The 15793-nt window shown below is 51.2% G+C and overlaps 1 protein-coding gene across 1 annotated transcript in view; it reads right to left on the bottom strand.

Moving 5' to 3' along the window:
- EVC (EvC ciliary complex subunit 1) overlaps positions 1 to 15793 on the bottom strand; it is a gene marked incomplete at its 5' end in the record, with an annotated part of 77123 nt that overhangs the window by 46722 nt on the left and 14608 nt on the right. Inside the window, 6 exons of the mRNA XM_046655785.1 lie at positions 1295 to 1511; positions 5717 to 5875; positions 8313 to 8450; positions 10460 to 10558; positions 13796 to 13880; positions 15290 to 15522. Coding sequence (XP_046511741.1) covers positions 1295 to 1511; positions 5717 to 5875; positions 8313 to 8450; positions 10460 to 10558; positions 13796 to 13880; positions 15290 to 15522 — 931 coding nt within the window. The remainder of the gene's footprint in view (positions 1 to 1294; positions 1512 to 5716; positions 5876 to 8312; positions 8451 to 10459; positions 10559 to 13795; positions 13881 to 15289; positions 15523 to 15793) is intronic.

Below are 15793 nucleotides of genomic sequence, written 5' to 3'. Positions count from 1 at the left end.
GCTGAGTGGAAGGGCATGGTTGGAGTCCTGAGGTCCCAGTACTGAGGGCCTGCCCACTGACCCCATCTCCAAAGGGCAGTGGGGCAGACACGGCAGAGGGTGAGTGTCTGCGGAGGACCAGGGTATTGGCCTCAGTGGAAACCTGGTGCTGTGGACTGAATTGCATCTCCCCAGATTCATATACTGAAGCGCTGACCCCATGCAACCGCCTTTGGAGATGGGGCCTAGCAGGAGGTCATTAAGGTTAAATGAGGTCATAAGGGTGGGGCCCTAATCCCATAGGGCTGCTGCCTGATAAGAGGAAGAGATGCCAGAAGGCTGGCTATCTGCCCTGTGAGGACTCGGTGAGAAGGCGGCTATCGGCGAGCCAGGAAGGGGGCCCTCACCAGGAACCCAGTCGGCTGGCACCGTGGTCTTGGACACAAAGCCACCAGAACTGTGAAAAATAACTGTCTGTTGTCTAAGCCCCCGGTCTGTGCTATCTTGTCATGGCGGCTAGGGACACCTGCAGAGTCCTGGTCCTACAGTGTCCAGACCTGTCTGGGCGTCAGAACCTGCCAGGGAACTTGTTAGGCACCCCGATTCCATGCCCTTCAGACGTCCTGACTGAGACCCAGTGAGGCCCCAGCTCTGCTTCCACGCAGGCCCCAGGCGCACACGCAGCTCTGGAGCACACTGATGAGTTCTCCCGTGGGGTGGGAGCGGATGGTGGTGGTGGAACCCACGCCGCAGGGACAAGACCTGGGTTCCTTCTTGCGGGTCCCACTAACGGTATGACCCGGACTAAGAATCAGATGCCCTTGGTGTCTTGAGCCCTGACTTGCCCATCTCCCAGGATGGGCCCCAGAAGCAGGAGAATGTGTGAGAAACTGCCACGTCGGGTTCCCTCTGCCCATCCAAGGCCATGCTGCAGCTGAGCAGGGCCGTGACTCACACAGGGCTGCAAGTGAGTGGCCTGCATCACTTCCACCCCCCTTTGCCTTCTGCCTGTTCTAGGTGGTTCTGCTACAGGACACTGGGGTCTCCCTAGCCTGAATCCCTGATGACTAAACGGAGCAGGCCATCCCCAACCCTCGGAGATAGCCCTTACTAGCTCTGCCGGATGAAAAGACAAGGAGGCTCAGAGAAGTGACCAGGTCCCCAAGGGCAGAACTGAGACAGCCACCTGTGCTAGTCACACAGGCACTGCTCCATGTCTCCTGACGTGCAAGCGCTGACCCCGATCCCAGCCCCCTGCCCCGCAGAACAGGGGACCCCAGAAGGACCCAGGGCACCGTGGCCCTTCCCGGCTCACCCCTGCCGAAGCGCTCCGCCTCCCCCCAGAAGGCCTTGTGCTGCTGGGTCAGCAGCTCCTCCTTCTGCCGCCCGGACAGCTTCCCCTCGACGGTCAGCAGCTCCAGGCCATGTGAGATGGCGGCCAGTCGGCATTTGGTCTCCTCCTGGATTTGCAGCTTCAGGAACTCAATCGTTTTTGCCATGTGTGCCCGCTCCATTGTTCTCTCCAGGGCGTCCTAAGAAGACAAAAAACGCCGGACAATAGGCTGGGGCATCCTGGGTCAGCGCTCGGCCACAAGGCTCTGTTAGAGCACAGGGCTCCGTCCTGGCATCACCCCCTCCCTGTGAGCAGGGCACGGACGAAGCCGCTCCCCTTCTGAGCCTCCTGTGTCTGCTCCTCAGATGGGGACAACATCGTCCCTCACGGGAAAGTGGTGAGGCTGACACTGGACAATGTACGTAAAGCGCTTAGTGTATACTGAGTGCTCCACAGAGGGTTGCTTTTCTGGGAGGAATGCAACATGTGCATAGGATCCAAGAGGAAAACCCTCCTTTCCTGTAGTCATCCTTCCCCAGTCTAACCGGGCCTCTGGCCTCCACAGCCCTGGAAGAGAAACCAAGGAGAAACAGGAAAAGTTCCAGGAGCTCTCGGCTTTTGAGCCTCCGAGACCTGCTTGCTGGGGATTTAAGAGATTTTAAGGTAGGAGTGACTTTAACAGTGACCACCAGGGTCAGACTTTAGGACAGGCCCCGCCCCACTGCGCCAGGCTATCATGCTATCATTACTTAGGACAGACTGTGGGGAAAGACACAGCAAACGTCGACCAGAGGCAGAGGCGGATCCTGGGTGTCTGCATCGCTCGTCCTCCCGTCTCAGGGAGCAGATGCTCATCAAGGAACACTGCTGAAGGACAGCGAGGACGACGGACAGAGCAGGGCGCTGCTGCGTCCACACTGGTCATGTTAAAGCTGCAACCCTGAGTCCCAGAGGAAGGATGCCTCTCCCACCCAGGGACGACTCCACCAGCCACCTGCCATAGCAGAGGCCTGAGCTGGCCTCAGCCGCCGTCTCAGCCCTCAGGCCTGCAGTCCTGCCTTGGTCAGCTCCCCATCTGCTCTCCCAGCCTCCCACCTGTCCACCTGTGCTCTGCCCTCCCACGGCGGATGGGGCCTTTCTGAGCTGCAGACGTGGCTCTGTTGTCCCCTGGCCCAAACCTGCCAGTCACTGCCCTCAAACCAAACTCCTAGGCTTGATGCGCAAGGCCCTGCAGGACCAGGCCTGGCTTAGTCTCCAGCCTTGTCCCACACACCTCCCTGCTCCTGGCTGCCTAGCACGCCTGGCTCTCAGCTTCTCCGGGCCTTTGCACACATGGGACCCCCCCACCTGGAATACTGTCTCTAACTCCTCCTCTCACCGCCCTGCCTGGCCAGGTCCTACTCATCCTTACGGGCTGTGTGGCGCCTTCCCTGATCTTCCCCAACCCCACCAGCTCTCCTCTACGCTCCACGCCCCTGTGCTTGTCTTCAAGGAGCTAATCCCAAGGGACAGTTCCAGGCTGGACAGAGAGCCCTTGAAGACAGGGGCCGAGCCTGAGGCGCCCACTGCCCAGCCCTGGGCCTCACGGTCTGCTGAGCTGTACTGCTCTGTGTCCTAAGATAGTGTGAATGAGGAAGGATAATGACCCCCCAATTATGGACACTGAGGTGTGTTCCAGAAGGACACATAACTAGCCCGAGGGCCAGTGGCCTTGAAGCTTCCTCTCTTTCAGTGAAGCAAACCTGACAGCAGTCGGGCCCATGACCACTGGAGGGCGCAGGAGGATAGGCGCTGGGGCCGCGTGTGGGCCTGGAAGGCTCTGCCCAGGAGGGGCTGAGCAGGGCGGCGGGGGAGAAGGGCGCCCACTGCCCCCCCGCTGCCACCTCGGATGTAGCATGGTGAGGCCCTCCCGGCTCGGGAGTGACAGCACAGCCTCTGGATTTATCTTCCAGGAAGGACAGGAGTGGAGAGAGGTGAGCACGAGCAGAGGGGCGTCAGATGGGAGGCAAGGGGCCACGGCTGCTCTGAGAGTGAGGCAGGCCCTCAAAAGCAACGGGCTCAAACTCCACTCCTGCTTAGAGCTGCACGACCTCGGCACGGCGTCCTTACCTGACCCCCACCTTACAGAGCTGCCGTGAGGATTCTGTAAGTTAAAAGACGTAAAGCATTTAAAATAGTGGCCAGAAAACAGCAAGCGGTCACGGATGCGAGCTGTTCTCACCACCGTCCACAGCAAGTCCCTGCATGGCTCTTCGCATCCGCTTTTTCTCCAATGTCCCAAGAGGCTGATTCTGAGGACCTCTAGGGCCCTTTCTAGGCTTTTCCAGCTCTGATATTCAGCGATGCCATGTGAGTGTCCCAGGTCCAACTGCCCCGGCCAAGAGGGTCAGATGCCGGCCTGAGAACTGAAATTCTTCTGGAGTTTTTTTGGTACACAGGATGCAGGCAGAGCTCACCTGTCCTCTTCTGTACATAGACTATAGCCCTTCCCACGCATCAGTCCCATGATCGGCTTATGTCCACTTTGCCTGCTGACATGTGGCCTGCAGGAGTCCAGCACTAACACATACTGAGCACTTTCCGAGTGCCAGGCTCTGTCCTAACGGCCTGATGTACTGTCCACTCTCTCATGCTCTCAGAGCAGGTGCAATTCTGATCCCCATTTTACAGATGATGAAACCAAGTCCCAGAGAGGTTGGGTAACCTGCCCAAGGTCACACAGCTAACTCAGAGGCAGGACTGTGGTAGGAGCTCAGGTTTCTAGCTCAAGTCTGCAATACCGCTTCTATAACAGAATGGGGCACACAGTAGGCGCTCATTAAATGCTCCCCTCTAGCATTACTGGAGCCTGCAAAAGGCTAAAGAAAGGGCATACTGATAACCTGGATAATTCTCTCCCTCTCCCTATTTGGAAGTTACTGGTTAATACTGCAGCCAGAGTCAGCTAAGGATACATTTTTTTTTTCTGCATCAATATCCTGCTTACAGAAAATAATTAAATCAAAAGGGGAAAAAAGGAATAAAAGGAAAAAATTCCTCCTTTGATGAGCATTAATGTCAGCAGCCTTATCAAATTAAAATCTAATTCAAAGGGGCTTGGATGGCAAACCAGGAAGCTTGGGGCCCAGGCTCAGCGATGTCAATAGACAAGAGGGACCCAGGATCCTAGGCAAGTCGCTTAGCCGGCTCCTCTGCTCCTCGTGAATAAAATCTCTGCTGTGTCTGTCTTCCAGCAGTTGCCCGGGAGGAAAAGCAGAGTAGAGGCGCACATGATGAGAAAAGCACCTGAAGTTCTCGGACAGCTGTGGGCACCTGGGGTATCTGTTAAGATGCAGACCCTGATTCGGAAGGGGGCATGTATCTAACCAGGTCTCGGGTGAAGCTGATGCTGCTGGTGAGAGGACCACATTTTGGAGCAGACTGGTTTGTGGACAAGTGGCGGGAACCCGTTCCGGGCCTGTAGGGCCTGCTCTGGGGGTCCGAGAAGCTGAGTCTCTGAGCTGAGGGCACGGTGGCTGCTGGAGGTTTCCAACCAGGTGTAACCTGGGTGGGTGCACGGGTCTGAAATGTAACTCATGGGTCCCCAAGTTCGGAGGAAGGGGAAATGGGTGCGTAGCGCCCTGGGCCTTGCACACAGCAGGATGAGAACAAAACGCCATGGACAAGGCTACAGAGAACCCCATGGTGACTAGGGCATTATGAGTCACCAAGCATTTCCCTGGGCCCCATCTGCAGCAACTCCTATGACCACTCTTTTATAAACAGAGTAATTGAAGCTCAGAAAGGTTACATAACCAGTTCAAGATCACACAGCTTCAAGGGGCTGAGCAGAGATCCAAAGTGAGACTTGCAGATTCCTCTATACCAGTGGTTTGCAGCTCCAGCTATACATCAGAATCATTGGGGAGTTTTAAAACCAGCGATGCCAGGGCCTCCACCTCGGATCAATCAGATCGGATCTCTGGGCGTGGAGCCCAGCAAAGGACATTTTTGAAAGCTCCCCAGGTGATTCACGGAGCAATGAGGAGAGCACACTGACGCTCTGTCCACAGCAGTGGGCGTCAACTATGACTGGTCACCCGGAGCTCTAAAAACCCCAAATTGAGTAAGGCAGAATCTCTGGGGTGGGGGCCCATGAGGGACCAAGCATCAGCACTTCTTAAGTCTCCCCAGAAAATTGCAAGGTGCAGCCAGGATTGAGAACCAGCGCTCTATGCTGCAGTGACACGGAGCTGGCCAGCACCTCCACTCATGGAAGCCATGGACGGATGGACAGATGGACGGATTCACTGCTTTTCTCTGCGGTCTTTGCCCCCATCTACAACAGGAAGGTGTTGGACTCCATCTCCTGGATTCCGCATCCCTAGTTTGAACCTCTTCACGTTCCCCCGCCCCCAGCCTTACCAGAGCCTGCAAATCCTGGGACTCGCGCAGCCGCCCTTCGGCGGCTGTCATTCTTTCCGTCAGAGTCATCACGAGCTGTTGGGCTTTGGAGCTGGAACACTTAAATTGGTCCACAAGAAAGGGCTGGATCTTTTCCATCTGTTTCCAGAAAGCTTCCATCTGTGAAATGACAATGAGAAGCAAGAGACGGGGGGAGAAAACTTATTTAAGAAAGCAATAAAGCTGGATGCTTTGTGCATGGGAATTACAATTCATTCCTGTCACAGACTGAGAGTCTAAACAAGTCTACAATCCGGGGCAAGTTTATCTCGGCAACAATCGCGCTCTGCAGAGGTTCCTCCTTGCTCCTTTGCAGGTGCCAGTCAGTTTCAAGGCGGCTTTTCAGCAAACACTAGCGCTGCTGATAAGGAGTGACCGCACAGTGAGATCGCCCAGCTTAAACAGCTTAAAGACTCTTAAACAGGCTACAATTGCTGCCTGGGCAGGTGCGTGAAATTCAACAGTGTGCTCCTGGAAGTTTCCAGATGTTTAAAAGAGATTAAACATGTCCTGAAAATAAAAGCATGAATAGCCATTTACATACAAGTTATTATCCTAAAAGCACAAAGGAGCGATGTGGCAGAGATGATGCTGACCATAAAAACATTTTGCTTTAAAATCTTTTTCCCTTTTCCCCCACCTCCTCAGAAGCAGAGCTGGGAATCACCAAGCAGCTTAGAAAGTCAGAGGCTTAATTTGCGTCACTGCGAGAACAACGACACCAGGAGTCCTAGCATCTTTCCTTTGTGGTATGCAAGTTATACGCCAGGCTCTGTGCTTCACAAATTTTATTTCTAGATAAAATATATATTGGGAGGACAAGGAATAGGCTCAGAAAGTCAGGTTGCTTGTCAATGGTCACAGAGCTAAGGAGAGGCGGAGGCAGATTTGGTCCAAATTTGGTCCATTTAACGATCCTGGCTGATTTTTTCCATCCTGGTTCTGCCTCTCAGATGCTGAAATGAACACTTCTTGCTGGACAGGGCAAGGGAGGGGTCAGGGTCAGCAGCACCAGAAGCCCACGATGATCTTGTTAGCCCACTCCTAGATGAAAGGTGGCGAGAAATGTCAACCTGAAACCCTCAGTCAATCCAACCAGCCACCTCCCAGGGGCCGAGCACAGCCAGCAGAAAGCGCACACCTCTGTGAACCAGAACCTCTTCCAGAGTTGGGTCTCTCATCTCTGGGGCCTCACTGCAGCTCAGCAAACCCTTCATCTGCCTCTAGTTGGCAGTTCATGCCATCAAGGCTCCTTTCTTTACCCCTTCCACACACACTCCCACACCAGTGCTTCTCCATTTGGGGAGTTTGCCAAGACTTTAGAGAATCTTATGAGAATTATGAATCCTCTGCCTGAAACATGCAGACATGGACAAGATGTTCCACGGGCACCCTCGCTCTCCATGTCCTCCTACCTCAGCTTAGTGGAGACTCTCCATCCTCAGGCATCTCCTCAAGATGTCAAGCCAGAACTCACCATCTCCCCTCCCAACCTGCTTCTCATTCTGGGGTCCTTATTTCTGTCGAACTGAGCCTCTACACCCGTTCCCCACCCCACCTCATTACAAACCACCCTCTCAGCTCTCCCACTTTTTCTTACTTCTCCATCTCTACTGCAACTGCCTTCACGAAATTCCTACTGAACTAACTCAAAAGCTCTTAGCTATCCTCCACACAGTGGCTGAGAGCATCCTTCTAAAACAAAAATGGGACCAGGCCACCCTCTGCTGCAGACTTTCAGGGACCCCCACCTCCTTGGCATGAGATGCAAGCCCTCAGACCAGATCTCTGGCTTTGTCTTGCTCTGCCTGCTTCTCCTGCCCACCGGCCAGCATCCATCCACACTTCTTCCAAAGTCTCTTGATGGTCCTTTCTTCTACGAAGACTTTCCTAACCCTGTGGGAAAATGACTTTCTCTCTCCACTGTGCCCCAGCCTCCCCATGTTTTCATCTGTCACAACACTTATAACTCAGCAAGTCCTCACCTGCTCACCTGTCGGTCCCCTAACGAGGTTGGACTGAGCATCTCTCCAGTAGGGCGGGTCTAAGTTCATTCTGAATCCCCAGTGTTCCAGTACAATGCCTGGGTGCCCAGGAAATGTTTGTGTAATACATAACATATGAACAGGGGGTAGTGGAACCCCAAAGTGAAAAAGACCTGTTTGAAGGAAGCCTTCCTCTCTGGAATTTAAAACATGCTTTTATGAGTGATGTTTCGAGTTTGAGAAGTTAGCAGCAAGCATCTGCTCCAACCCACAGAGCGATAATGACAGAGGCTTAGAGCAATCTTTGCTTTGAATGATAAAAGATCTAATCTAAAATTTAAACAAGAGGAATTCATTAAAAAAATTTAAAAAGACTCCCTCTGTAAATCTTGGCCCCTTAATTATATCTTCTCTATGGCTTAACTTCAGAAACTGGATCCCTGGCTCCGGGGCAGGACACGACAGGGAATTCGAGTATTAAACATGCTTCTAGGTGCCATCTCTTTAATCTCACCAACTCAACTGTGCCCGAAACCAAGGTTTTTATAGAGGGAAGAAAACCCAGCACGTACATTATCTATCAGCTGCTCAGAGTACTCTCTCTCCTTCTTCTCCACGTCTGCCAGGGTGGTGTATTCAGAATCAGCAGCACCCAACATTTCTGTGTTTGACAGTTTGACCTGAAGTCCCTTTTCTAATTCCTCCAAGTCCTGAAAAAAACAAAAGAAAGAAAAGAGGCAAAGAAAAAAACCGGAATGTATCTCAAATTCTAGAAAAAGAAATGCTTTTATTTTTTATGACATTATCATGAAATATTTCTTAGCTGTAATTAAATTCTCTGGACATTATCCTACTTAAAATTTGATGATAAAAAACTATTTTTCTCATGAAACATAGATCCCCAAGAATATTGGATTATTTTCTATATCCCTCCCTGCCTCCTCAAATAGACCATAATTAAAAAACAATGACATAGTATCTTTCAATCCTCATGAAGTCCTGGAAAATGTCATGACATCTGGGACGTTGGGAGGGAACGTTTCTTCCCCACTCTTCTGGTTTCCGGGGGAAGGATTCCTTACTGCGCCCCAGGGAGGAAGTGATATGCATTTGATTGGCGGATTCAAAAGCAGGAAGTGAGCACTGCAGCTTAGCCTGGTCCCTCAGCCCCACTGACTCCAGGTACCCACTCTTCCAACTGCAGGCATCAGGCTGCGTCTCCCCAAAGAGGAGCTGCCATTTCAGAGCACTTCTCGTCCTCTTCTAGAAGTTTTGAGCATTAATTGAAAGTACCCATTTAAAGCACTTGGCCAGACTACCTCTCAGTAAACAGGAGCCACTATTATAATTAAGACGCTCAGTAGGTGGCGGAGGTGGGAGTTGATCCCGGGTCTGCAGACTGCAGAGCTCTTATTTTTCCCATAGGACGCTGTTTCATTGTTACTAGTATATTATTAGTATCACCACCATTATCATTGTTTTCATTGTTGGAGAGTCATTGAAACTCAGCGACCTGTGTCCTCAGCTGCAAACAAAAATAATAATGGCTACTCACAGGGCTGTGGTGAAGACTAAACAAAATAATACGTGAAAAGCACCATGTGCACTTCCTAATGATGACAAACATGGCGGTGGTGGCACTGAGGATGATGACAATGATGAAGATGATGACGTACCGCCTCCTCTCTGGGGTGTACTGATTAATCCTCCTCCACAGAATCCAGAGGAGCAGGGAAGAAACCTTCCCTTCCAATCCCCCAGAAGTCATGGTGGTGGTAATAAGGATGACGACGATGACTATCATGAAGATAACAGTGGTGATGGTGGTCCTGAGAATGATGACAACAATGACGATGATGGAGGAAGATGATGGTGATGGTGGTGATAATGAGGATGATGATGAACATAATGATAATGGTGGTGAGGGCAGTAATAAGAATGATTATGACTGATGATGATGATAAAGATGATGGCAACAACAATGACAATGAAGACGATGATGATGGCAGTAGTGGTGGTGATGGCTGTGATAATAAAATGATAATGATGGCAATGATACTGATGATGATGAAGATGAAGATGGTTGTTGTGGCAGCCATGGTAACAAGGATGTTGACAGCTGTCATGTACACAGGGTCTAACTGTTCCTTTGCTAGGTGCTTCATACACATTTCTCTTATCCCTTCTGCAATTCCACAGGACAGGAATTACTATCCTATTGCACAAAGGAAGAATCTAGGATTCTGAGAGTTTGTGAAAGATAGAACTGGGATATCAACCTCCACCAGTCTGATGCCAAGCCCTGACTTGTTTTGCTGCACAGTAACAATATAAACTCTGCATAAAAGGCTGAGAAGAGAAGAATGTAAACTAGCAGAAACAGTTACAACCAATAAACAAATTACATTTTTAAAAATACCCCAAACTTGTGCAGAAGATGACATTAAAGGGTATGAGCCAAAATTCTTTGAGTAGCGGATATGACCAACATTCTTCTCTTTTTTTCTGCTCCCAATATTTTATCAAATTTTAATAATATACATTCCCATTTTTATATTTGTTCACATACTTTTATACATAATTATATTGTGTTAAAAAGTGCATATTGTAATAAACTATTTTTATACATGAAAGCGAAAAGAGTTTCATATCATATTACGATTTATATATCGTCATGAACTATTTTTAAATTATCTTGAAATATAGGTTGAAGACTTACGTTTTCTTGTTTTGAAAGAATCTTCTGGTATAACTCATCATCAGACTTCTTTTTAGGAAAAAGGTCAAGGAGGCACATTTTAAAAATCTGAATAAACATCTATTGCCAGAAAAGGAAATATAATGAAGAGAAAGGTTTAAATGATAGCATCTCCCTCCATTCTCCCTCTCTTCCTCCTCTTCCTCTCCTCTCTTTTCACACACACACACACACACACACACACTTTTTGCCATAGGAAAAGAACTCAGATTATAAATCATGACAAGGGCCTACAACAGATTACATTTTCATGAAGCTTTTAAAGAAAAATGCTTCATTTCTTCTGCCTTCATTTATTCAACAAATATTCATTAGATGCCTACTCCTTACCAGCCCCCCATGTCCCCATTTCCATTTGAGTCAAGAAAATACAAAAGGCAAAGCGGGCTGCTCCGTTGTGGAAAGAACCAGAGGGACAGTTGTCTGGAACCGGGATGTGTAAAGTCATCCACTCCACCTCCTGTCTCGAAGGATGGAGACGTCCCCTAACCCAAGAAGGGTCCTCTCATCCATGGGGACACCCAGTGAAGTCCAAGGGCGCTGTGTCCACAATGAGTTTAAGCAATCACTGAGTGTAGGACACCTGGGTATTCCCAGTTTGGGGCTATGACAAAGCTGCTAGGAACATCACGTACAGTGTTTTTTGTGAAGGTGTTTCTCTGGGATAAAGACACAAGAGTGCAATTGCTGGTCTCCTGGTAATTGGACGTTGCAATTGCTGGTCTCCTGGTAATTGCACGTTTAGTTTCATGAGAAACTGTTCTCCAGTGCGGCATTTTACATTCCCACCAGCAACGTCTGAGTGATCCAGTTTCTTCACCTCCTCATCAGCCATTTGGTGTTGTCACTATTTTGTATTTTAGCCATTCTGATAGATGTGCGGTCATATCTCATTGTGGATTTAATTTGCATTCCCCTAATGGCTCAATGACAGTGAAGGGCTTCTCATGTGCTTTGTGTGTGTTTACTTGCCAACTGTATATCCTTTTTGGTGAAATATCTGTTTGTGTCTTTTTCCCATTTTCTCATTGGATTGTTCGCTTACGTCTACGGAGGTTTCAGAGGTACCTGTATATTCTACGTACAAGTCCTCTCTTGACATGCGGCTTGCAAATGTTTTCTCTCATTCTTTTCATCCTCTTAACAGGGTCTTTTGCAGAGCACAAGTTTTTAATTTTGATGAGGTTCAAGTTATTAGTTTTCCCTTTCATGAGTCACACTTTTGGTGTTAATTCTAAGAACTCTTTGGCTGGGTCGAGAACCCAAAGGTTTTCTCCTATGTTTTTTTTTCCTAAAAGACATAGTTTTGTATTTTCCTTTAAGTACACGGTCCACTACAGTTAACTACAGATGTAACTTGGTTTTCGCCCATGTTTACACGCACTCACTTGTGCGTATGTGTGGGGTTCTGTGCAATCTTACCCCATCTATAGACTCATGTATCCACTGCCACATTGAGACAGAGACTGTTCCAGCACCAGGAGGAATCCCCTAGTTCCAGGGCTGCCCCCGGCAGGGAGGGGAGGCTGCCCACAGAGCAGACGGGCAGATGGCGACGGCCAATGCTCTCTCCAGACAGTGGGCTGCTCCCCTGTGGGCATTCACTGGCCGCTCCAGGGACGAGGCCAGCCAGGACCATGTCACTCGTAAGCAGGATGGGGCTCCGAGCACAGAAACAATCGACCCTCCAGCCAGCACAGAGCCTTTGTGAAAACCACCAGGGCTACCTGCCCCTAAGCGGCCCAGGTGTGGCCACATGAAAGCAGGCTGCAGTGGCAGGTGGGCAGTGACTCACGTCCATGGGCCTTTGCAGGGGTGTTGGGGGTGGGAGGCTGCAGAACAGGCTCTATTTCTGGAATCCTAGTATGACTTATGGCTGCAAACATCAGCTCCTGGCGACAAGGCCCACCCTGCTCACTCAGGGCCCACATTTCTTTTTGCTGTATCCTCAACAACATTCTTGTCTTTCTCGAGTTTATAAGGAAGCGCCTCATGGGCGCATCTGTCTGTGTCCCTGCTTCCACCTCTCTGTCACTCTCTCCATCTCTACTCTCCCTTTCTCTTTCCAACAGCCTCTCTCCTCCCTCCTCACTGCAGCTCTTACGCCTCCTTCAATAATTCAGAGAACGTGCATCAGGGAGAAACAGCTCCTCTCTTTAACCCTGTGCCCTTGACGCCAGGCTAACCCCAGAGGGGCTCCATGGCTACAGTGGGCCTCATCTCTCTGACTTCCTGTAGTTCCCGTCCAGTGCAGATTGCTCACTCAGAGACCACGTGCATCTGGGGGAGACTAGTCCTGTTTGCCTGACACCAAAGGCTCTGACTTCTCCTTCATGACTCAGAGAACACATGCCTAGAAAAAGGTACAAAATGGGGGCCAGCCTCGTGGCCTAGTGGTTAAGTTTGGCGTGCTCCACTTCAGTGGCCTGGGTTCAGTTCCCAGGCACAGACCTACACCACTTATTGGTGGCCATGCTGTGGCGGCAACCCAATACAAAATAAAGGAAGTTAGCTCAGGGCAAATCTTCCTCAGCAAAACGAAACAAAACAAAAAGCTACTATGTCCCATCTTGGCTCCAACTTAGATCCTTATGACTTTGGGCGAGTCCTCCTCTCTCTGCCTCAGTTTCCTCAACTGTAAGGTGGAGATAATAATGGCGCCCACCTCTCCAGGCTGTGAGGTTTAAAGGGAACCACCTGTGTAACACCCCCAGGGCCTAGCACACAGTAAGCGCTCCAGAAAGTTAGTGCTCATAAATACAGCCACGTGCCACATAACATTTCAGTCAACGACGGACCGCACATATGACCGTGGTCCCATAAGATTAGTACCACATAGCCCAGGTGTGTAGTGGGCTACACCGTCTAGGTTTGTCTAAGTCACACTCTACGATGTTCGCACAACGACAAAATTGCCTAATGACGCGTTTCTCAGACAGTGTCCCCGTCGTCAAGTGAGGCATGACTGTATCACTCTCCCTATCATCTTCCTTTAAGAACACTGCTCTCTTTGAAACCTCTGCATCTTCTCCCTCAGGAGGCATGCCTTGCCAGCAGGCCCTCCTTTTTCTGCTCAACCCCACAGCTCTGGTTACAGTGAAGCCCGTGCCCCGTCAGCAGCCACGAATTGCTTCTCCATTTTGTGGTCGGATGCCCAATGCCGCCCTCCCTTCCATTTGTGGCGGCTCCAAGGTGGCCGAGACCCGGTCCCTGAGGGTCTCCAGGACTCAGTGCACAGGGAGCCTCGTCTCCCAGTCCCCTCCCAGGAACGAGAGGAAAGCTCGCCTCGCCACCTACCATGTGCTTCTCCTGCCTCAGCGCCGCGTCCACGCGCAGCAGCTCTCTCAAGTGCAGGCTGTAGACGCACAAGTCGAGGTCTACACTGAAAATCGAGGGAGAAACAGCAGGGATTTTTAGAGGACTCGAAGTGGGGAGAGTGACAGCGTATAGCCACACCCCTGCTCAGTACAAGCTGCCGTGCATCCTGGCTCCGGATTCTAGATTCTGCACCCGCAGAGATTCCTAACGACCCCCTAAGATTTAGAAGAGGACTCAAAGGAGCTATTTGAAACCCACTCGTGACCGGAAAGGAACGGTCGCTGGGACATCAAGGACAAAACACAGGAGCAGACAAAAGGTGAGAGGAAAAGGACACTTCCTCCCCAGACATTTTCATTTCTAGTGTGACTGTCACCTTTCCTCAGTGCCACCACGGAGACATTCTCTCGCCCATTTTACAGATGAGGAAACTGAGTCAGGAACTCGACAGCCACATGGTCACAGGGCAGATAGGTGGCAGGGTGTAAATAAAGGCCTATGACCTTTTCTCCCACCAAGGAAGATGCATTTTAAAGGACTATAGTCCCACCCACACTGTCACGAGGCCACCAGTCCGGAAGCTCACACACAGCCCTTCCGAGGCAGCCGGGCCGAGCCAAGAAGGCTCCTGTCCAACCACGTCCCCCTTTCCTAGGCCACCCCCAGGGTCCACACCAAGCTCAGGGTTCGGGGCCACTCCTCCTACAGCCCTGAGCCAAGCCCGTGCCTGGGTCATCTCACCCAGGGGCCCTCGGACTCACCGACCCGCAGAGCAGAGAGAGGCCTGAGGACCAATGCAGGAACCTGCTGCCCGAGTCTCTTGAGCACCCACTGTGTGCCAGGCCCTGCTCTGGGCTGCGCAGTTGGGTGATTTAGAGTGAGGGCTTTGGAGATAAGGTGGTGAGGTCAAACCCAGCTCCGTCACTCACCTGCTGTGTGACTTTGGGCAAGTCATCAGCCTCTCTGTGTCTCAATATCCTTCATAAAATGGGAATAATAACAGCCCCTACCACATAGTGTTGTTAGGAGGAATTAATTCATTGATTGATTAATATCGACTCATCACTGAGCCTGTCCCAGGCTTCCACGGAGCAATAGGCATGGACACCGTACTGAACAAGACAGACCTGGTCCTCGTGCTCATGTGATAATTAATCCCTGCAAAGGGCTTAGCCCTCTGCCCAGTACACAGAAGGCACTCAATCAGTGTGAGCTCCTGCTGTGCAATGCACAGGGCACGTCGATGATTAAACAGGGCACCCCTGAGGTCTCTCCCCAGGGCTCAAGCCTGACTCCGTAAGCCCACTCTGGCCCTAATCACACAGTACGTGACAGAGGGATATGGGGCTCCAGCCGTGACACTGGGATGCTGTGTGTCTGTGGCTGAGTCACTTAACCTCTCTGGGCCTCTGTTTTCTCTTCTGATAATGAACGGCCCATTGGTCTGCATCCGCCATCCAGCCCCCTCCTCACCTCTCACAGGTCAGCGCCTCGGGGAAGCTGTTTGTCCGGAGGAAGGTGCGGCTGAGGAACCTGTCGTCGCTGGTGGCCGAGTGGATGCTGGATGAGGAGCTGCAGTCATCCTTCTCGGCCTGGCTCAGGCTCCCCAGGCTGCTGGAAGGGGCGGCCTCCACCGGCTGGTTTGGCAAAACAGCCTGCTTTAAGTTTTCGTGCAGAGACGGGTTGGAGGAGCCGTCGGCCAGAGGCTGGGGCGGCGGGAGAGAAAGCACACTTAGTCCACCTGTCACGACTTTATTTCAGCCATTCCACCAGCGATACGCGACGGCAGCTCCAGGAAGGTCTGGCCGCGGCAGAGTGGGGAGGGCTGTGAGCGGACATGGTCATGGTGACACCTATGCCCAGGGACCCGCGTCACAGCTCTTGTCCCCTCCCTTGTCCCCAGGAGGCCAGCTGCTCTGCACAGGCTCCCACGCCTCAGCTATCAGCCTGGATCTGTTCCCCACTGGCCTACCTGCA

This window comes from Equus quagga, chromosome 3 (assembly GCF_021613505.1).
Source record: "Equus quagga isolate Etosha38 chromosome 3, UCLA_HA_Equagga_1.0, whole genome shotgun sequence".
Classification (NCBI taxonomy): domain Eukaryota; kingdom Metazoa; phylum Chordata; class Mammalia; order Perissodactyla; family Equidae; genus Equus; species Equus quagga.
The sequence above is the reverse complement of the archived record's forward strand: the minus strand, read 5'-3'. Positions and strand labels throughout refer to the sequence as shown.